We start from the raw sequence: 22,121 nt of genomic DNA, 5'->3' as shown, positions 1-22,121 counted from the left end.
TATGGAGAATCTTTCTGGGGGTGGGGCTGAGCAGGCGTTTTTAAAGGTACTGTCACCAAAACTGCAGGGCAAGGATTCATCACTGCACTGAAGTTGTAAAATTTTGAGCTCCACTATGTTTTGTGGGAAATTAATGTAATTAATGTAAAAAAGGGTACACTGGGATGATTGTCCTCTTCCACTGAGTTTGCAGCTTCAGGATGGACACACATGGAATAGTGAGGGAGGTAGAAGATATCTGCCTAGCCTAGGCAGCCAGATCCATCCTGGTGATCAATGGGGTCACAGGAAAATCACTTTCACATTCAACATAATGGTTTAATAGCACTCAAAGTTAACAGAGACAGCATCCAAGGACTCTGGGAGGATGCAGGCAAACGAACAAAGGACATATAGAAAGCTAAGCCATGATCTGGCTGCATACAATTTGAGATGTCATTGCATGATTCAGCGAAACACCTGAACTGAGCCATGTCTTTGATCATGTTTTGTCAGATGTCTGTCTTATGGTGTTTTTTAAACTGAATTAAGAAAAATATTATCTGGCAGCTTGCAGCAGGACATTCTCAGTTGTACTACCTGCCCATAATCATTCACTAGGTCTCTTCTCTTGTAAATCCCTGGAAGCTGTTATCTTTTAACAACTGTGTTAGTTTTGACGTTTTAGTCATGTTTCTGATCTGCAGATTTTATTAAATACAACTTCTAAGCAGGGGTGGAATTCTAGCAGGAGCTCCTTTGCATATTAGGCCACACACCCCTGATGTAGCCAATCCTCTCATCAGGGGTGTGTGGCCTAATATGCAAAGGAGCTCCTGCTAGAATTCCACTCCTGCTTTTATCAGTGATAATCATTAAGTGAATATGAAAAGTACTAGGGGCCAGATGAAAAGCTGGCATATGAACAAACAAAAACCTTGAGAGGGAGACAACAATTCTCCTTGCACACCGGGATATTCTTACTCTCAGCCACTCAGATATTCCCCAGACAATTCACAGCAGCTAATCCACACAATAAAAGGAATTGTGTTAGAGGAAATGATTATAAACAATAATGATTTACAGACTAACTTCCTTGCTAACTGCTACAGGGTCAATGGAATAAAATCCAATTTTGTTTAAAATAAATTGATTAAAACTTACTCCCATTGTTTCCAACTATAAAATTGACATTGGAGCCAAACTTGAATGGACCCAGCATTGAATGGCACATGAAGTTCTTCAGCTGGATACTTTCAATTATTCCAACATCTCCTGATGCCTACAAATATTACAAACATGGGTAAAAACTTAAAAATGTACCACTAACCTTGTGTTCATATAAAAAGTGGAAAGTTGCAGATCACCACAACACTTGTAGCAAAGGCCTGTTAACACTCAGAGAACACAGATGATTGCACTGGCATTAGCATTCAACAGATTTACTAAGCTTTTCAACAGGTAGAAAATGCATATACCGGTAATTCCAAAAGGCTGACACGTGAGACAGAATGTGTGAGTGTACTTATAGCTGGGAGACTGACTCTTTTGAACAGGTTGGCCCCACCAATTAGCATTCAAAGTAAAATACAGCCTGCTTCCAAATTTCACAGAATTGTTCCATTTGGTTCATTGCACACATTATAGAAAAAGGACAGGTAGAAATTCAAACCCCAATCATTTTGATTAAATCTTATTTTAAAACTTATTTCAAGAAAACTACTTTAAAGCAGAAATGCACAAAGACCTGGAGATGCACCACTTCAAACACAAGCATACACAAAGTGAAGAAATCTGAGTGTTCTGAAAGCAAACTGTATTGGCTGAGCATAGGCAATGTAACACTAAAAGATTAAAGAGTTCTTCTTTCATTTACCTCTTTTCGACAAACCTACGATATAACTTGGCCAGAGTAAGCCTCCCTATGGAGATAGTGATTAATACTTCCTAACTATATCTAACCCTGACCTGGATAGACCAGGCTAGCCCAATCTTGTCAGATCACAGAAACTAAATAGGGTCAGCCCTGGCTAGTTTTTGGACGGGAGACTTCCAAGGAATACCAGGGTTGTGAGCCAGAAGCAGGCAGTGGCAAACCACTTCTGAATGTCTCTTGTCTTGAAAACCCCACAAAGGTCACACAAGTCAGCTGCAACTTGGATGGCACATTCCACCCCATGAACCTTAACGACCCTCCATTTTCCCAGTTTGTGCTCATCCCTAGTCTGCATTTAGCCTAAGAACAGTTTTATGTATACTGTTTTAGGATACTGAAAGGTAGTTTATGCTGTGTTTTTACCCTTGGGTTGTTTTTATGCTTATAATTCTTACAGTGTTGATTTTACTTTATTTTTATTTTGTGAGGTGCCATGGCATATCTCTGGGAAAGTGGGATATAAATTACAGAGATTTTAACTGCTAAAATGTCTCTGTTTCAGTTGCGCGCACACAAAAAGCAGTGTCCTTGATAACAGGGGCAAAGTCTACATGCACAGGATCTGAGTCTTTCGCGTGGCAAACTCATGAGGCTGGAGCCACGTGCTCAGTCCCACCTCTGCTCTTTACACTTGCATAGTTTGTTTAAAGCTCCTGAGCAAATCAAGTTAAACCTCCAAATGATCTCAACACCTGATATAGCCATGACTGGGAGTTACTGTACTAGCTATGGGCTAGAATGTAAATGCTTCATAGGACATCAGATTTCATGAACAAAATGAGTAAAACTAGCTGTGAATTCCCAAATAATTAGAATATTGGCATATTTGTCCTGGACTGTCTGTGAACTATTTTATATGTTTAAAAATGGTATTTAAAAACAAGCAGTTAAGTTGCCCACAGAAATATCCATAACATTTAAACCTGATCATGTTTCATTTTAAGGAGAACACTGAAAATATGTTGTAATACATATTGCTTACCGACTGTGAATTCGAGCTGCTTTCGCTTGTCAGTTGCAAAAAGTCCTCCTCATGGGTGTCATCATCAGAGTCTTCTCGGAATTCTTGTCTAGGTCTTTTGTTGGATCCTGGTGATGAAACACTTCCCTCCTTTCTTTTAGCCATAACTGCTGAAGAGATAAAGAATTCAGGACACAACCAAAAATTGGGCATGATCCTACCAAAGTTTAAAGAGATCTTTATTTCAGTACAGAAAATAAAAGCATAAGGTTAATTCCCCTACTAATAAGGTTGCCAGTGCCAACAGGTTTGGAGAAAAGTGTCCTGTTCTTTTACTAGAGGTTTAATGTGTGGAAATGGGAAGCTGAAGCTTTTCATGGCACAGAGGCAAATAAAATTCTACTAATCCTCTATTAAAGGGACAGGACTCCCCCCTTCCTTTTATAGAACAAAGGACACCCTTTTCATTTTTATAGAAAGAATGGACATAATGGGTCAGATGACTGCTCTCGGCTGACCCGAGGAGGCCCGTACCAGAATGGTGGCAATCTACAGATTCCCTTTTATTTTCCTACCTAGGTCTCTCTACCACTGGAGCATAAGACATCTTACAGAAAAATATAAACAATATGCTTCATGACCATGCACTTTATTTCAGATACAATCGGGTTTCAAATGACAACTGCAGTGATTAGATTCATACAGTAAAAAGCAATTTTTCAGATACCCAGACCAGCTATGTCATAAAGTCATAATCAGCACTTTGAACTAAGATCAACCTGTACCAGAAAGTTATCTGAGTACTACATTTTGAACTAGTTGAAACTTTCAAATGGTCCTCAAAGATGTAAGCCTATTTCCATAGTCTAATTTGAAACATATTAGCACCACGGAAGGCTGCTAAACCACCTCTCTGAAGGAAGAGAGCTAGCCAAGCATGACATGCCACAGAAGAGAGCTAAGCCTCCAGTTGTAAACACAAATATAACAAGCACCCACAGCCTACAAAGCTGTTCTTTCCAGGGGAGCACAAACCTATAAGAACAGGCTGACTTCTCAGTCCCTGATTTGACACACAATCAACCAATAGCAGCATCAGCATATTATCTCTCATTTAGCCACTACTGCTTCCAAAACACTTAAAACATTCACACCACTTCACCTCATGTTGAAAAAAATAAACAGATTTCTACTTTTTATAGATGTTCAACAGTACAGATGTAAAGGTATACAAGATAAGTTTGGGGGGGCCCACTGCATGAATTCCATGGGTATGAACAATATCTTTCACATCACCTTTTTTTGGGAACGAGTGTGGTTTTATTGTTTAACTACAATCTGAGAGACTGTTTCAATCCCCACTCTGTGATGGAAGCCTTCTGGCTGACTTTGGTCTAGTCACACACACTCTGCCTAGCCTACCTCATAGGGTTGCTGTGAGGACAAAATGGAGAAAAGAAGAGTGATGGAAGCCACTTTAGCTTCCTACTGGGAAGACAAGAGCGGTGTAAATGAAGTAAAATGGAACAATGTTAATTTAATTATATTAATGCTTTAATGTGTACCAGAAAAATGTTTATTTCTGCTTCATTGACTATGGTAAATCATTTGATTGTGTGGATCACAACAAACTGTGGCAAGTCCTTAAAGAGATGGGAGTACCAGACTACCTCACATGTCTCCTGAGAAACCTGTATAAGGGTCAAGAAGCAACTGTCAGAACAGGATATGGAACAACTGATTGATTTAGAATAGGAAAAAGAGTTTGACAAGGATGCATACTGCCACCATGCTTATTTAATTTATATGCAGAGTACATACACAGAGCTGGAATTAAGATTGCTGGGGAAAATATCAACAACCTCAGATATGCAGACGACACCACTCTAATGGCAGAAAGTGAAGAGGACCTAAAGAACCTCTTGTTGAGGGTGAAAGAGGAGAGCACAAAGTAGGCTTGAAACTTAACACCAAAAAAACTAAGATCATGGCATCTGGCCCTATTACTCCTTGGCAAATAGAAGGGGAGGCCATGGAAGTAGTGACAGACTTCACATTCCTGGGATCCAAGATCACTGCAGATGGTGACTGCAGCTATGAAATTAAAAGACGTTTGCCCCTTGGGAGGACAGCTATGGCAAACCTAGGCAGTATAATAAAAAGTAGAGACATCATCCTGCCAACAAAAGTTTGTATAGTTAAGGCGATGGTATTCGCAGTAGTAATGTATGGCTGTGAGAGTTGGACCATAAGGAAGGCCGAGTGAAGAATAGATGCTTTCAAATTGTGGTACTAGAGAAGACTGTTGAGAGTCCCTTGGACTATAAGAGATCAAATCAATCAGTCCTAAGGGAAATCAACCCTAACTGTTCCCTGGAAAGTCAGATGCTGAAGCTCAAATACTTTGGCCACCAAATGAGAAGGGAGCACTCACTGGAGAAGACCCTGATGCTGGGAAAGACAGAAGGCAAAAGAAGGGGATGGCAAAAGATGAGATGGCTGGACAGCATTACTGATGTAACTAACATGAATTTGAGCAGACTTCAGAGGATGGTAGAAGACAGGAGGGCCTGGCATAACTTTGTCCATGGGGTTGCAAAGATTCGGACTGTGCTACTGAATAACAAAGTGTCAGGTTTCTGGCTGGTTTTCATTTGCTTGTTTTATTATAAACTGCTCTGAGCAATGAAGAAAAGCACTATAGAAATAAGTAGGATGCAAAAGGTCCCTTACCATTCCGAGGGCTGTGTGTAAGCAGAAACAATAGAGGAATGAATACTGTTTGTCAATATTACTGCCTTGGGAGAGGCATAAAGTTATGCTAATCAATAGCCTACCTTTTTCACTGAGACTCAAGGCAGATTACATATTGTAAGTCAATGCAATCATCTAATAAGGTATCTAATAAGCAAGACAGTAGGGCTACAAGAATGTGAAACATGCAAAAAGTATCAGACATGATAATCAGAATGTTGATCCAGGTGGGTAGCCCTCTTGGTCTGAAGCAATAGATTTTAATAAAGTTGAAGCAGAAGAGGAGGAGATTGGATTTATACTCTGCCCTTCACTACCCAAAGGACTCTGAGCCGTTTACAATCTTCTTTCCTTTCTCCTTCCTACAACAGACATCTTTTGAGGTAGGAGAGAGCTCTGAGAGAAACTGTTCTTGAGAGGGACTGCTCTGCAAGAATTTGTGACTGACTCAAGGTCACATCAGCAGCTGCATGTAGGAGTGGGGAATCAAACCCGGTTCACTCAGATAAGAGTCCACGCACTTAACGAAACTGGCGTAGTGTCCAGTGATGTGGCGTAGTGTACAGTGACCTTAGGATGTGTCCAGACCAAGTATTTCTCCACTTTGTATGACAGGCAGTGGCTGGGAGTGTTGTGGGAGTCAGGCTCATATCTACAGTGGGGCCAGGCTCATCCTTTTAATCCCCCCTTCCAACTGAATGGCCCCTCCATTGGAGGGCCCCCAATCTGTCCCCTTTGCTCACCGCCACTCTGAACAAGTCGTAGCGTTGCTGCTGGGCTTTTCACTTTTTCTCTCCCCCCTTCCCTAACACAACATGCAGAACAAAGAGGGGGGAGTTAGCTTCTGGAACTCAAGGCAGCTTACAGTTTCCGGAGCCCCCCCCCCCCCCCAAATCCTGCTGTGGGCCCCACCAAACATGAAATCCTGGCTACGGCCCTGACCTGAGTTCAAATTTCTTCTAACCCATGTCACATAATTGTCTGGAGGACAAAGCCGGGAAGGAAGCAGGAGTTCCTTGGAGGATGGGAGGGATACAAACGCCCTACAAAAAGAGCTGTCCTGTAGCCCTGCGCTCCGGAAGGGATCCCCCGGGACACAGACTGAATTCGACGAGGTGCACTAAGAAATAAAACGTGGTCCAAATTCGTAGCCTGGGACGATTCGTCCTTCTTACAACAATAAAGCACTGACAAGCCCGACGACACAAAACACAACAAGGCAACGCAGAGAGGGTGAAAGGTCAACGTCACGGGGCACCTCTCTGGAGCAGGGGGAGGCAATTCTTTCTAGCCCCCCCCCCCTTTCCACTGGAGTAACCGTTGGGAAGCGTTAGAGTTTGTACCTGTTCAAAAACTCCGAACGGGCGGAGCCGCCTTCCACACTTCGAACGGGGCGCGCGCGCCAGACGGCTATCAGAATCCACGAGACGAAGGGGGGGGGGGGAGAGGAGGGTGCGCGCGAGAACAGAATCTTTTGGGTTTTTTTTTTTTTTAAAAAACGCCTTGTGACCTCTTAGGAAGAAAACCCAAAGGGCTCTTGGCCGGCTAGCATCCTCCGCGCGCTCTTCCTGCGTGTGTTTCCCCACCCTCTTCTGGCATTCACAAAGCAGGGGGGAGGGAAGCCAATCCAACCCGAGTTCCTCATACACTGGTGGGTTCGATATGAATTCGCCATGGGGGGGAGGGCAGGGCAAGGGTTAGGCGCGCAGTGCCTGGATGGAAGCCTGCCGTATCCTTTGGATTGACTGCAATTCCACAGGAGCCACCATGCGAGTCTCGGCGGCGGCAGAATTTAGGAATCCCGTTGCTTCTTAATCAGTCTCGTTGCATCTTAATTTTATTACATCGTAAATGCTAATCTTCAAATTTGCGCTACAGGAGCTATTTTGCGGTTAGTTTGGCTCGCCCACTCGGTGGAGATTCGGAGATGTTTGTACCTCCTTTTTCAACCTCCGCATCTCTCTCGCGCGGCCTGCCAATAGTTCGGCGCCGTCATTGAGCGTCACCGCTGGACGCATGCGCAGTCGCGTGCTGCGGATTACGAATTGTGGCGCCGAGCCCCTGCTGCGGAGCTGGTTGGGTAAAGCAAGGCGGCGTGGCAGAGAGCTATTGAGAGGCCGGGGTGAGGTTTGGAGCCCAAGCTTTTCTTTTTCCTCCGGGGGGCAGGAAGGGGGTCTCGTGATGGAGGCACGTCTTCTTGTGTGGTTTAGGGAGGGGGGGGGGCCACCAGCAGTTGGCAGCCCTTGTGGAAGTTAATGGAATGGTCCTCCAGTGGTAGATCCTGTTGGTCTGAAGCAGTAGAACAAAGTAGGAGTCACGTTGCACCTTTAAGACCAACAAAGTTTTATTCAGATAGATCCAAACTGGGCTGCCGTGTTGGTCCGAAGCAGAAGAACAAAGCAGGAGTCAAGATAATCTTTAAGACCGACAAAGTTCTATTCAGAATGTAAGCTTTCGTGTGCTCCAAGCTCATCTGATGAAGCGTGCTTGGAGCACGTGAAAGCTTACTTTCTGAAGAAGACTTTGTTGGTCTTAAAGGTGCACTTGACTCCTTTGTTTTAAAGTTTTATTAAGAATGTAAGCTTTCGTGTGCTTATAACAATAGAGTGATTAACAGACAGTCTCACATTTTGACATGTTACTGTTTTATTGGTTTCTCACACTCACGTTACCCAGATTAAAGGTTTGCTCAATTTGTTAATTTTACTATTCTCAATTTGTTAATTTTACTATTCTGATCTTAAATTTGTATCATTTTGCATTCTCAACCACTGCCTACCAGCTTTATGTAGCTCTGCTCACTGTACCCGATTCTTTGTCTGATGAAGTGTGCTTAGAGCACATGAAAGCTCCAGATTGGACTACTGTAATGCCCTCAACAATGGGCTGCCTCTGTCTCGAACCCGGAAACTGCATCTAGTGCAGAATGCAGCAGCTAGGCTGCTATTGGGGCTGTCCAAGTGGGAGCACGTACAGCTGAGGCTGTGGGAACTGCACTGGCTGCCAATAGTATACCGGATTCGCTACAAGGTGCTGGTTATCACCTTTAAAGCCCTATATGGCCGATGACCTGCTTACGTTAGGGACCGTCTCTCCCCACACGTTCCCCAGAGGTTACTTAGATCTGGAACACATCTATTAGTGATCCCCAGGCCAAGGGAGGCAAGATTAAAGTCAACTTGAGAGAGAGCCTTCTCGATCGCTGCACCCTTCTGGTGGAATCAGTTGCCAGAAGAAGTTAGGACCTTGCGGTCTTGTAAAATGACACTCTTCCGGTAGGCCTTTAACCTGGAATGACTGATATGGGACTTGGGAAGGATACCTTATATTCTGAATGCCATCTGAAATGTAATAGTTTCAACTTATATTAGCACCAAAATGTTTTAATGGTTTTAATAATGTAATGTGAACAGTTTTTACGTGTTGTGAGCTGCCCTGAGCCTGCTCCGGCAGGGAGGGCAGGATATAAATCCAATAAACATAAACAAAACTTTGTTGGTCTTAAAGGTGCAACTTGACTCCTACTTGGTCCTCCAAAGGGTTAAAGTAGCAGAACAGTACAGAACTGGAGGAGAGCGGGTACACTCTTTCTAGATGTCCTCTGTTAGCTTTTGATTTACCTCAGTTTTCTTCCCAACAACATTCCAAGCTGAAATTCTTCCCTAGCAGTCTGAAACAGCATGCACGGGAGAGCAGCTTTTGGCTGCCAGCTCCCTGTACTGTTTCCCCAAGAGTGCCAGTGCACCCTGGGACATCATTACCCTTGCATCTCTGGCTTAGCTATTTTAATATATGTATTATAATGGTCATGATGAGAATGTATAAAGTCTGCAAAGTGCTGCATTGGTCAAAAGCAAAACCTCAGAGCCATCCAACACCTTTTACTAAGACCAGCCAAAATAACACAACACAGTGTGCCAGCTTCTGGGACTTCATCAGCCTGGGTATTACAGGAGAGGCATAATCCTAAAGCCACTTTGCATTCTGAGCACAAAGGCAGGCAGGTTTTATATTCATGCGCATATAGCTGCATCTTTAGTAGATTTTTTTTTTTAAAAAAAACCAGCCTATCTTGCAATAAACTCAGGGTGTTGTACATTGCCTTTCCCTCCTCCATCTTTTCACAACATCCCTGTAATGTAGATTAGACTGAAAGGGAGAGTGATTAGCCAAAAATCACATGGCGTACTTCATGGTAGAGTGGAGATTTGAACCCAGGTCATTAAAATCCTAGTCTGGATATCTAACAGCTAAATGGTGGTGGATGAAACTGCTGTCAGGTTGCACCTTTGGCCTTCTAAACCTGAATATATAAAAGACAGTGGCTGATTGAACATCTCTATAACAGCAAATGGAACACATCCCTTAACATGCTGAAACTTGAGGGAAAATGTTAAGCACTCTATGCTTTTGTCTCCCTATGGCTGATCCCAGATACTATAGACATGAAAAAATCTGCCATGTTTCCTAGTACTCATTGTTTTATCCATTTTTATCATTTATTAAAAGAAATAAAATGATTTATTAAAATGTTCTTGTGGCTCAGTGCAGCTTGACAGTCTGAATTAAAAACATCACAGTTAAAGCAACAGACTACCCACCCACCCCCAATACTCCCATACATTTTTGCCATTCAAAACCCTGGCAAATAAAATGGCCTTGCAGTGCCCACTAAAATTTCTAACGATGGTGCCCGACCACTACCTGCTACACAAAAGAGAGAGCAATGATAAAGATGGCACAGTTACCGGGTGATGCCAAGCAAACAGCCTTAAAATGGGAACTGCCAGTAAGTGGCAGCCATAGAAGTCACTAAAAAGATAACCAACACCTTCAGTTGGACTCAGAAACTAACTGGCAGCTGTTGTAGCTGTTTAAAATAGACAAGCCCCTGACAATATTGAGACTTCTGCATTCTGAACCAACTGAAGATTCCAGTGTGTCTTCAAGGGCAACCCAACATAGAACATGCTACAGTAGTCCAACTGCACGTTACAAAAGTGGGACCAGATAAACTGAGTCTAAGGGTGTGAGTTGGTGAACCAGATGCTACTGATAGGATCCACTATTGACCACCAGTATTCCCTCTAAGCTGAGTTAGTGTGAGCTAGCTCACCGTTGTTTAGCCTCTTGCTCACACGTTTTTGGTTTAGCTCTGGAAAAATGGTTTCAGAGCAAACTTAATTTATGCAGTAGCTCACAACTTTAATGGCAGTAGCTCATGAAATAGAATCTTTTGCTCACAAGACTCCACAGCTTAGAGGGAGTGGTAACTACCTTAAACTACTTTTCAGAGAGCAAGACTGAATCCATGAACATTCCCAAGCTCTTAAACTGCTCTGCAAACAAGGCCATAGCCAGCGGGGAGGAGGGCACAGGAGCAGTGTCCCCTATAGAATCTGCAGCACCCCCACCCATTCTTCCCCAGTTTTCCCTTTAACTGAAAAGGAAGATTAGGAAAGGCTACAGCTCTGTATCCAAATGCCAACTGCCACAAGTGGATCCAGTCCATGTAAAAATTAAACTCTGTGCCTGCTCTTCAGCACAACCCCAAAACCCAGTCCTTATATTTTCCATAAGGTCAATGATTGGTTTTCAAGTCTTACAGCATTTCACAGGTTCAGTTAGTCTTCAAGCTCAGTAGGGTTGCCAACTCAAGCTGAAGAAATTCATGGAGATTTGAGGTGTTACCTGGGGAAGGCAGAGTTTAGGGGAGGAGATGGAGCCCAGCAGATGTGATGCCATTTCCTCCAGAGCAACTGATCTCTGTAGTAATTCTGGGAGAACTCCACCCCCCCAGGAAGTTACGTAAGAACATAAGAGAAGCCATGTTGGATCAGGCCACTGGCCCATCCAGTCCAACACTCTGTGTCACACAGTGGCCAAAAACCCAGGTGCCATTAGGAGGTCCACCAGGGAGGCCAGGACACTAGAAGCCCTCCCACTGTGCCTCCCCAAGCACCAAGAATCCAGAGCATCACTTGCCCCAGACAGAGAGTTCCAACAATACGCTGTGGCTAAAAGCCCCTGATGGACCTCTGCTCCAGATGTTTATCCAATCCCCTCTTGAAGCTGGCTATGCTTGTAGCCGCCACCACCTCATGTGGCAGTAAATTCCATGTGTTAGGCAAAGGTCCAGCTGGTTGTAAAAACCTACGAACTGCCCTGTGGGATCAGCTCCAGGCCTCTCTGGTCTTGAACTCTGCCTCGCCAGAGAATAGTCAAACGCCTCTGAAAATCCCACAAGTTCACCATTTTTGCAATGGCCATTATCTTGCACCTCAACTCTGGAAATGTACTAAAAGCCACCAAGGTAAGAGGTCCTTTAAAGAGATCCTTTTTAAAAGGGTACTTTGAAAGCCACCTAGTCACCACGATGACATCCTATGGCAATCATTTCTATTGGCCAGTTCTATGTCACCTGACAAAATTCTTCCAGATTCAAGTCCAGTAATATCTTGAAGCTCAACAAGACTTTCAGCTTTCAAGGATCACCACTCCCTTCTTCAGAAAATCTTGTTGATCTCCAAGATGCCACCAGAATCTTCACAGGGCTTTTCTTATAGCAGGAACTCCCCTGCACACCTTATTAACCAGCCATGCAAGAATCGGAGGGTTTAACTAATAAAGATTTTTTTTTTTAAATTATTTTACTTGGCTTATATCCCTTCTCCCCATTAGGATTCAATGCATATCCCATTGTTCTCTCTAGTTTATGCTAAACAACAACCTTGCGAGAGGTAGGTTAGGCTGAAAGTATGTGACTTGCCCAAGGTCATTCTGCAAGCTTCCATGGCAGGGTAGGTCTCACAGAACCTAATCTAATGCTGTAACCATTACATTACATTGCTCTCTCAAATAAGCAGCAGTTTGAAACAACTGAAAAGCAAGGTGAACAGACAGCGATCTCTTGATTCAATATGGAAATTAATATATAGTAAAGTATAATGGAAAAGTAAATAGTAAAGAAAGGTGAATATCTGAAAGAGAAAAACTGTAGGTGACTATATGCATTCCTGCTAGGGTTTGCAGTTACACTCATAGAATTAGACTGCCTTACTGTGAAATTGATAATGTTGGTAGGTAAAAAAAAATGTGAAATATATTCCTTTGTATAGTTTTGTTGTTAACAGCAAATCAGCTCTACTTTTAAAAAATGTCTTCAGAAAGTTAGCTTGTGGCCCACTCATATCCGTGTTTATTCAGAAATACATCCCACTAAGTTCTATGGGACTTAAAAGCCTTTTAAATAGATAGGATCTCAAGTTCAAGCCCATTTTGAAGTGTGGACATGAATAGTTGGTGGCAGAAGTTACTTTCCAGTTCAGTGACATTGCTATTAAGGGTTTTGGATGTAAACAAAAAAACAGCTCTATTGATTGAGTTACTTTGAAGTACAATCCCAAAGAATTACACTCCTCATTGAATTCAGTGGACTTAGATGGGTAGAACTCTGTTTAGGACTGTACTGTTAGAATTAGATGCTATTCTGTTTACTATAAATAATGGCTGCACTTCTCAAAGAGTAATACATGGGAGGGCTGTGGAGAACAGAGCAGTTCTACCTGGATTTGCTGCCAAATAAACAGGTGACTGCTGTACTTAAAAAGTGGCTTCACTCTTCAGCTGTGGAATATTCTGCTGCTAACAGCATGCATGTCTCCTGCCTGTTTGCTTCTTTTGAATCATGACAGTTGTTGTTTCTACCACACTCCTCTGTACAAAGAAAGTCTACAAAGACTTTCCTCACCCTCCTGTTATAGCCAACAGTTGACTGATTCACACATGCATTTATGGTATGGAGACCCCTAGGAAATGGATAGGGGTCATTTCAGGCTGACATGAGAGAGGGGATGTGGGAAAATGTTGTGAGTGGAAATCCTTTTGCCCATATAAACCCTAATGCATATTTAAGCCTGTGTTCCCATGTCTGTCACTTTGAATCATGCTGGCTGATTGTACTGTAGACTATTCATAGTGGGGAAATTCATATTTAGAGATTAAGAATAAGCATTCCATACATGGGGAAATGTCAGGTGTTGTTGGGAGGTTGTTTGTGTCAGAAGAAAAGCAAAAAAAAAAAAAAATCTGTTCCAAGGCTACCAACTTTGGGGTCTTTAAATATGTGTGTGTGATTATAATGCCATTTGCAGCAGGATGGGGCCTGTGAATAGCACAGGGAAGAGAATTGTGAAGCTGACAAATTTAACACTTCAAAAAGGACAATTATGCTATTCAGTGTTGTAGCCTTTGATAGTTCTGTTAACTCCTGAGATAAAAGAAACTTTGCACTTACCTGGAAGTACTGCATTCCCAAGCATTTGTGCTTGGTTTTAAAATAGGTGGACCTTAGTTACAAATTGTATTCCCAATAATAAATCATTCCCAGCAGCAAACTGGCAGTATTCTCAGACTCGCTTTTGGCCTTTTGTGTTATTAACTTTAAAATTCCATGTTTTTGACAAACTCCTGGATCTGGTCTGGAAAATCAAGAGAATGAGCCTGGAAAATTCTTCTCTATTAAAAATCAGGTTACCTAAAGTCTGGTGGTTTACTTCAGGTAGCTGATGTATGGGTGGGGTAACTACCTTTCCTCTGTTGCTCCCCAATCCAAATCCCATGCAAAGTGCTTGTTGAACAAAACTCTTTCCTGAAATCCAAAAGTCACAGCACGTTTTACCAGTGCTCTTAATTTTAACAATGTGCTAATTCCATATGTTGGTTCGCCACATTTATTTGCTTTTGTAGCTTAAGAGAAAGACCAGGGATGCAAGCCTAAGCAAGTTTCTTGGAAGTAAGCCCCTTGTTATTCAACAGGGCTGTGTCACTGAGATGGCAGTCTAGGAGTTGTGTGCGTGGTTTCTAGAAGACTTAAATGAAGGCTTTTGTGATTCTTTTTCCCACTCCAGCTTGTTGTTGTTTTATAAGTTATTTCTAAGATTTGGAAATTCTTATATAGAAAGTATAGCTACAGAAGAAGGAATTAATTTTTAATTAGCATTAAGGAGTTAAGAATTAGAACCAACAAATTGTCAGGCTGTTGCAGTTTGTCATTAACTTGAAAAGCAGCAGCAAATGAGACTTTGACTGAAGTTCTCCTTTAATATCACATGAGTGCAGTGGTGACCCTATTTAAATGCCCCCAAACAGGGGAGGAAGCTGCAACAAAATCCTAGTATGAAAGCTCATGGCCAACATTACTAACAAAATTTGTAATAAAGTTTATTTGAAATTAAATGAAAATCAGTGTGTGGTCTTCTCTAGAATTACAATCCATACAAAATTTATACTGTGGGTATACAGACTCCACAGGAGTGTTGGGGAAAAGAGACTAGCTCTGCATAAAAAAATTATCCTCCATGAGGAATATTTAAAGAGAATGAAACCTTGAACCATTTAGTATATTGGAACTCTGTGTATACATTACCCCAGTTTAATAGGGTTTTGTGCTTCAAGTCAAGAAATATGTATATGAACTTTTTGAACTGAACAAGTGTGTATGCCTGTTGTATAAATTCTGTATGAATTGTAATTCTAGAGAAGAAGACATGTTGATTTCTGTTTAATTTCAAATAATCTTTATTACAAATTTTGTTAGTAATTTTGGCCGTGAGTTTTCATGCTCTTGTCCCGTTTAAATGCTGTTAAGCTGACAGAATTGCACCCTCAGAAGTCCAGCTTTTGCTGTTCAGAATCCCTACCTTTATGCTCACATTTCGGTACAGCATCTTAAATATTAGTTGTTTTGAATGGCTTGAAAGTATCTTGAATTGCCTGTGGTCTGGTGTTGACAGTATGACTTGCACAGTTTTCAAGACTGATTTCTTCTGGGCAGGACTGCAGGAGACAGATTGGGGTGCACTGATAGACCGCCTAGTGACTGGTGGGATTTTTGGCAATGAGGGCTGGATCATTTGGAGTTCAAGCTGGTCCATTTTTAATCAGGTCCATTTTTAATCATCACAGACAACAGATTAGTTATTATGCCTTATTTATTAGGAGAAGTTGAATGCACTCACTTGTTTTGAAAGTTTGGTGATCCAGGAGAAAGCCAGTTTTAAAAAGGAGAGAAGAATTAGACAATGCAACAGCAATGGCTCTCCACTAACTGTTAATATAGCTTTTCCCTGAACATGTAACGTTATATGCACAATAGTCCATTAGATGGCAATGTTCCCATTTTTTGGTAAGACTTCTTCATAGTGCTTCTTCCCTCCCTGCTCACTGGACCCAATTTCAGTTTGTCATGAATGTTTCCATATTATAAAACATATTTATTTATTTATGCAAAATGTTGTCTCTTGAGAGTTTGAAACTATTTAGTGCCATCTGAGCCATTGTGTATCCTTCCCCCACATAAAGTTATTGGCTATTTAACACAATCCTGCTGGGCCTGACATTGTATTTCAAAGCAAAGCCATCCCTCTTCCCCCGTCCCTTATAATTGATACAAAACAAGCCTGTTCTTATACAGTGGCCAGTGGTATTGTTTCACTATGGGCCACTTTACAGATTTCAGGGTCGCAAGACGGGTTGTTGTTGTGCATAATTCCAGGAACCATCAAGTTGCAGCTTGTTCCAGCTCTCTGGCATACACACACACACACACACACACATGAAGATGGGCTCTTTGAGAGTCAGTGTAGTGTACCAGCTGGAAATGTCAGACTTGGATTGGATTCAGATCCCCACACGGGCCTGAAGCTTATTGAGTGAGACTCCTCATTCTGCCTTGCCTCCCTCCCAGGGCTGCTGTGAAAAATAATGATGGAGAGAAGAGCCATGTAGGTTTCCCTGTCATCAGGATTAAAAAATGTTCAATGGTGTAGAAAGACTATATTTTTATGTGTAATGTATGAATTGTCTGAAGGGTGTCAAGACAAACTTGCAAGTAAGGATTAAATAGATCAATGGGACTTAACCTCCAGATAACAGGGTTGGGTTTTTTTTTAATATGGCAGCATAATGTCAGCTTTCGTAAGATTGGCCGAACAGCTGTTAAGTTTGAAAACTTATATCTATATGAGATCATTTTCTAGAAATACTTTCAGATAATTTTTAAACCTCCAACTTTGCAAACAAGTTTTTTTAAAAAAAAAAAATGTAACAAAGAAGCAGCAGCATAACGCAGTTAATTTCTGCCATTCCTACCTAGAAGACAAGCCAAGGTGTTTAGACCTGTGATGTGCACAGAAGGAAGAGACCTCAGCAAGTTAGGCTACTGGTACATAAGCTGTTATAAGAGAGTGTGAGGTGAGGAAAAAAGCAAGGGGGGGATCATCAAAGAGAAAGGGGGAAAGAAGTGGTGGAAGTGTCAGAAAGGAAAATCACCAATAGAGAGGAATACTTCAACTGGGGGAACCTGAAACAAAATCAGAAATGAGCAAGCAGAGCCTGTTTAAATAGATGTCAATTTAATTGCACATTTTAGTCATGCATTTATTTTGGTGTGTACATCTCACTTTTCTTCCCAGTGAGCTTATGAGTGAGTGCCTCCCTCCCAGGCACTCCCCAGTGAGCTTTTCCCTTGTCCATTTTGTTAGAGTATTTTGCACGCAGCAGAAGAGCTGAAGGAGAGGGACAGGCAAAACACAGGAATTAATAGACAAGAGAAACAGATATACTCAATGGTAGATATATTTACCAGGAAAAGTATCCAATATTCAGAGTCGTTGCCAGGCCAAGGTCATACACAGTAATCAGTACACACTTCAGTAGATAACAGTATACAGCAGTAAGTAGACACAGCACGATCCAAGCACAGTAGCATAGGATCCAACACCAGCAGTGATCGCTGCCACCCAGACTGAGAGCCTCACAGAACCCACAATCCTTACAGGCAGACTGAGCAGGCTCACTGAGCTTCCCTAAGTACACGTACCAATCATGCAATCTTACCAGAAGGTTGCATCAGCTCTGTGAGTCAGCACAAAGCCTAATTACAGGTGAGGTCATCCCACCTTACCTCAGTAACAGGTAACAGCTGGATCATGATGCAGCATGACTCAGCATGACATTGCAGAAACAACATTACTATTACTAAGATGGAGTCAGTCAGCCATTTTAGGACTGAGTTCCAACATTCTCCTCTTAATAGTTCTGTTCGTTTCTCAATCCGAGCCTTTTACAGTGCTCATTATGCTTTTCCATAGTCTGGGGTTTCGTAAACATATCTGCTGTATTGTGGCCAGTATCACAATACCTTATGTTTATCAACCCTTCCATGATACATGATCTGACATTCTGGTACCTTATGTCAGTGTATCTATTCCTTGTCTTTACTCCTTCCGCTTTTGCAATCTCAATCACGGCTTGATTGTCTTCCAGAACTTCAACAGGCTTCTCTGCCTCTATATGCAGGTCCTTTAGTAGCTGTCTAAACCATTCTACCTCAGTACATGCGGTAGAAAGGGCGCAGAACTCTGCTTCTGTGGTGGACAAGGCAACCACACGCTGCTTTTGTGTCTTCCAGCATACTAACACCTCTCCCAAATATATGGAAAGACCTGTTGTTGACTTTCTGGTTTCACAGTCACTTGCAAAACTTGCATCTGTATAGACTTTCAGTGCTAGCTCCCCCCTAGGTTCGATATAAAGACACCAGTCAGCAGTGTTCTTTAAATATCTCAACACTCGCTTAGCAGCAATCCAGTGATTCTGCTTAGGGTTCTGGGTAGCTCTTGCCAACAGATTACAGGCTACTGATATGTCTGGCCGTGTCCAATTACTGATATAGCTCAGACTACCAATTAACGACCTGTACATTTCAACATTACATGGTGGGCTATCAGTAACATCATTTACAAAGCCAGTCACCATAGGGGTTGAAACAGTTTTGCAATCAGTCATCTTGTACTTGTCCAACAAATCTATGATTTTAGGTTTTTGTGACAGTTTAAAACCTTGTGTAGTTTTTGCAATATCTACACCCACATAGGTCTGTACAGTACCAAGATTTCTCAGTTTAAACTTCTTACTTAAGGCTGAAACAATATCATCTGTTTGTTTCTTTGTCTTGGTTAGAATCCCCAAGTCATCCACAAAAGTAAGAACAATACATCGTGTTTCACCACTTCCCTTGGTAAACACACATGGATCAGCAATGCTCTGGGTAAACCCTAGCTGTTTAAGTGTACCCACTAGGCATTTTGACCATTGATGACCACTTTGCTTTAGACCATACAAGCTCTTATTAAGCAACCAGTATCCCTTTCCAGTACCAGGAATACCTTCTGGTCTCTTTAAATAAATTTGGTGCTCCAAATTAGCATTTAGGTATGCCACACAGACATCCAAATGGGTAAAATGGAGTTTTTCTCTGGCTGCCACAGTTAACGCAGTCAGAAGTGAACTGCTCTTTAACGTTGGAGCAAACACTTCGTCATAGGTCTCATTAGTCTGTCTGCAACCTTGTGCTACAAGCCTCGCCTTATACTTTTTTCCCCCAGACTGGTCTGTTTTCACCTTGTATACCCATCTACTGCCTATGGGTTTTACACCAGCAGGTACAGTATCAGTCTCAACATAAACATTTAAACGTTTCAGGGAAGAAAGTTCATCGTCCATAGCAGCCTTCCAGTTACACTGCTCTTCCTTGGACAAAGAGAAAATGTCAGTATATTTCTCAGGCTCATGTATAGCAGACATTACAGGACTAAATCTCTCAGGAGCTCTTCTTTCACGTGTAGATCTCCTCAATGCAGGCTCATCAGTTGGCACATTCCTCCCGGATGATTCCTCACGCGTAGGCTTCTCCTCCATCTCCTCCTCGTCAGGCATCTCTTCTTTTGGGGTTAACTCAGCCGCCTCTCCCTCCTCTGGGTTGCTAGGCATCGAGCTGACTTGTAACCGGATTCCTTGGTCATCCTCAGGACAGAACGCTGGCGATTGGGTGCAACGATCCCAGCCCTCTGATCTCTCCAGAAACGTGGCTGAAGCACTAATCACCACCTCACGACTGTCGAGCGTGCCAAAACGATAACAGCTCCCGTTTCTCTCATACCCGAGAAACCTCATACGTCTAGCCTTCAGTTGGCCTTTACGTCTGAGCTGTTGAGGAATATGAACAAAAGCTGTAACTCCAAATACATGCAAAATTGCCAAGTTAGTTACCTTGTCATGCCATAGGCTTGCTGGTATTTTGCCAGTAGATGAACACCAAACTCTGTTCAGGTTGTAGTTGGCACAGCACATAGCCTCTGCCCAAAATCTCCAGGGCATATCTGCATCACGTAACATACACTGGCACATGTCTTGCAATGTACGGCCTCTCCTCTCACAAAAAGCATTATGGGTAGGTCTGTACGGAGCAGTCAATCTGTGCTCAATCCCAAGCTCTGCAAATAAACTTTGAAAACGTTTATTAACAAATTCCGAGCCTCTATCAGAAATAATGCATGCAGGCACATTTCCAGTTTTTCTCTTAACAAACCTTAGCCAATTCTGCATATTTTGAAAGGTTTCAGTTTTAGCTTTCAACAGGTAAACAAAACCATACCTTGAATAGTGATCTTCTATACTTAAGACATATTTGGCCCCGCCCACTGACTCCTTAAAGGGCCCTATCAGGTCTAAGAACACTAGGTCAAGAGGTTTCTTACTAGTAAATTTACTTGGAGTACGCACAGGAGCTTTTGTAGACTTCACAAGCTTGCAGATTTCACAGTCAAGAAATTCCTTGCAAGGTTTAAGACTAAGGCCTTCTGCCTGTTCAACAGTCTTCTTTAGAGCAGGAAAACCAGCATGGCCTAATTTCCTGTGTAAAAGATGACAGCAATTATCATGCACTGGTTTATTTACACAGACGTTATTACACGTTTGTACCTTGGTATGCAAGAAGTATAAATCTTCCTTCAGCATTGCCTTTACACACACACCGTCCTTGGTCCTCAGCTCACAGCACGAGGTGTCAAATTGCAGTTTGAAACCTTCCCTGCACAGAGCAGACACAGACAGCAGATTCATCTTAAGTGAAGGAACAAAACCCATAAGCAGCTCCTTCCTTAGGCTTGGCAGGAACACTTTCCCTCTGCCAAAAACAGTTGCTTTAACTCCATCTCCTAAAACAACAGACTGGTTATCAACAGGTGTGTAAGTAGTAAACAAACTCCTCTCTCTACAGAGGTTCTCCGACGCTCCTCTGTCAATTAGGAAAGATTGAGTGTGATTAGTTGACTTACCAGTAGTAACGAGATGCACATTACCACTCTTATCAGCAGACCTCATTTCAGACCGTCTCTCTTTCCCTTTCTGGTCTTGACAATTCCTAAACAAATGTCTAGATGAGCCACACCGGAAACATTTCTTCCTTACAGCCATTACATTACCTGTTTGACAGTCAGGATCCTCCTTAACAGTAAATCCACTGCCCCTCTCTGGCTTACAGACAGGCTTTTTCTCCACACGCAGAGAGGAATTGGACTGTCTCTTGCCATATTCATCAAGAAGCCGTCCAGTTACGACGTTCATGGTTAACCCTGTCTCAGGCAAACCCTCCAGGCTCGTTATCACAGCGTCATATGATGCATCTAAGGAGCTTAAAAGTATGCACACCTCCTGTGATTCAGAAAACATTTGGTTATGCTCTCTTAGCTCTAGAAACATCCTACGCATAGACTCTATATGAGATAACATATCAGCATCAGCTGCCAGCCTGGTATGCAGAAGCTTTCTCACCAAACGAATCTGAGAACCGACAGTTCCTCGGACGTAAATTTCCTTCAAAGCATTCCAGCAGTCATTAGCCGTCTCCAGTCCTGCTATATGCACCAGCTGGGAGTCGTCTAGAGAAAGACCTATTAAAGACAAAGCCTTAACATCCTTTTTACGCAAAAGGTCTACAGCTTTTCTGTCTTCAGCAGCTTCCTCTGCCTCCTCAGCAGCCTCCTCTTCACCCTCCGGGCTACTGATAGGAGCAGCCACCACCTCCCACAGCTCATGGTGCTTTAATAACAGACTGACCTTCTGGGACCACGTAGCATAGTTAGTCCCGTTCAGCTTAGTAATGCTGAGCCCAGAGAAGGAAACAACATTTGCAGCTTCCATCTCTGCTACTTATCACTGGACACCTGGGCAACTTGGCAGTCTGCCTCCGTCTCTTCCAAAACACTGTGTTGCCTCCTCTGTCTTCAGAACAGCAGCACCTCTGGAAACACTGGGAGCACTGGGAGCTCTGGGCCCATAACCAATGTTAGAGTATTTTGCACGCAGCAGAAGAGCTGAAGGAGAGGGACAGGCAAAACACAGGAATTAATAGACAGATATACTCAATGGTAGATATATTTACCAGGAAAAGTATCCAATATTCAGAGTCGTTGCCAGGCCAAGGTCATACACAGTAATCAGTACACACTTCAGTAGATAACAGTATACAGCAGTAAGTATACACAGCACGATCCAAGCACAGTAGCATAGGATCCAACACCAGCAGTGATCGCTGCCACCCAGACTGAGAGCCTCACAGAACCCACAATCCTTACAGGCAGACTGAGC

At 42.6% G+C, this 22,121-nt stretch overlaps 2 protein-coding genes across 3 annotated transcripts in view; one reads left to right on the top strand and one right to left on the bottom strand.

The window, feature by feature from the left end:
• SMC6 (structural maintenance of chromosomes 6) overlaps positions 1-7,618 on the bottom strand; it is a 67,133-nt gene extending 59,515 nt beyond the window's left edge. Inside the window, exons 1-3 of one of the 2 annotated variants that reach the window (XM_060233634.1) lie at positions 6,974-7,618; positions 2,898-3,046; positions 1,144-1,261 (exon numbers count right to left, since the gene is read on the bottom strand). In XM_060233634.1, coding sequence (XP_060089617.1) covers positions 1,144-1,261; positions 2,898-3,041 — 262 coding nt within the window. In that variant the 5' untranslated portion in view covers positions 3,042-3,046; positions 6,974-7,618. The remainder of the gene's footprint in view (positions 1-1,143; positions 1,262-2,897; positions 3,047-6,973) is intronic. The other variant, XM_060233643.1, reaches the window with a different exon arrangement.
• Positions 7,619-16,800: 9,182 nt separating this feature from the next.
• GEN1 (GEN1 Holliday junction 5' flap endonuclease) overlaps positions 16,801-22,121 on the top strand; it is a 36,697-nt gene continuing 31,376 nt past the window's right edge. Inside the window, exon 1 of the mRNA XM_060233621.1 lies at positions 16,801-16,854. The gene's annotated coding sequence lies outside the window, so the exon portion shown is untranslated. The remainder of the gene's footprint in view (positions 16,855-22,121) is intronic.

The sequence above is a fragment of the Heteronotia binoei genome, chromosome 1 (genome assembly GCF_032191835.1).
Source record: "Heteronotia binoei isolate CCM8104 ecotype False Entrance Well chromosome 1, APGP_CSIRO_Hbin_v1, whole genome shotgun sequence".
Taxonomy (NCBI): Eukaryota; Metazoa; Chordata; class Lepidosauria; order Squamata; family Gekkonidae; genus Heteronotia; species Heteronotia binoei.
The sequence above is the reverse complement of the archived record's forward strand: the minus strand, read 5'-3'. Positions and strand labels throughout refer to the sequence as shown.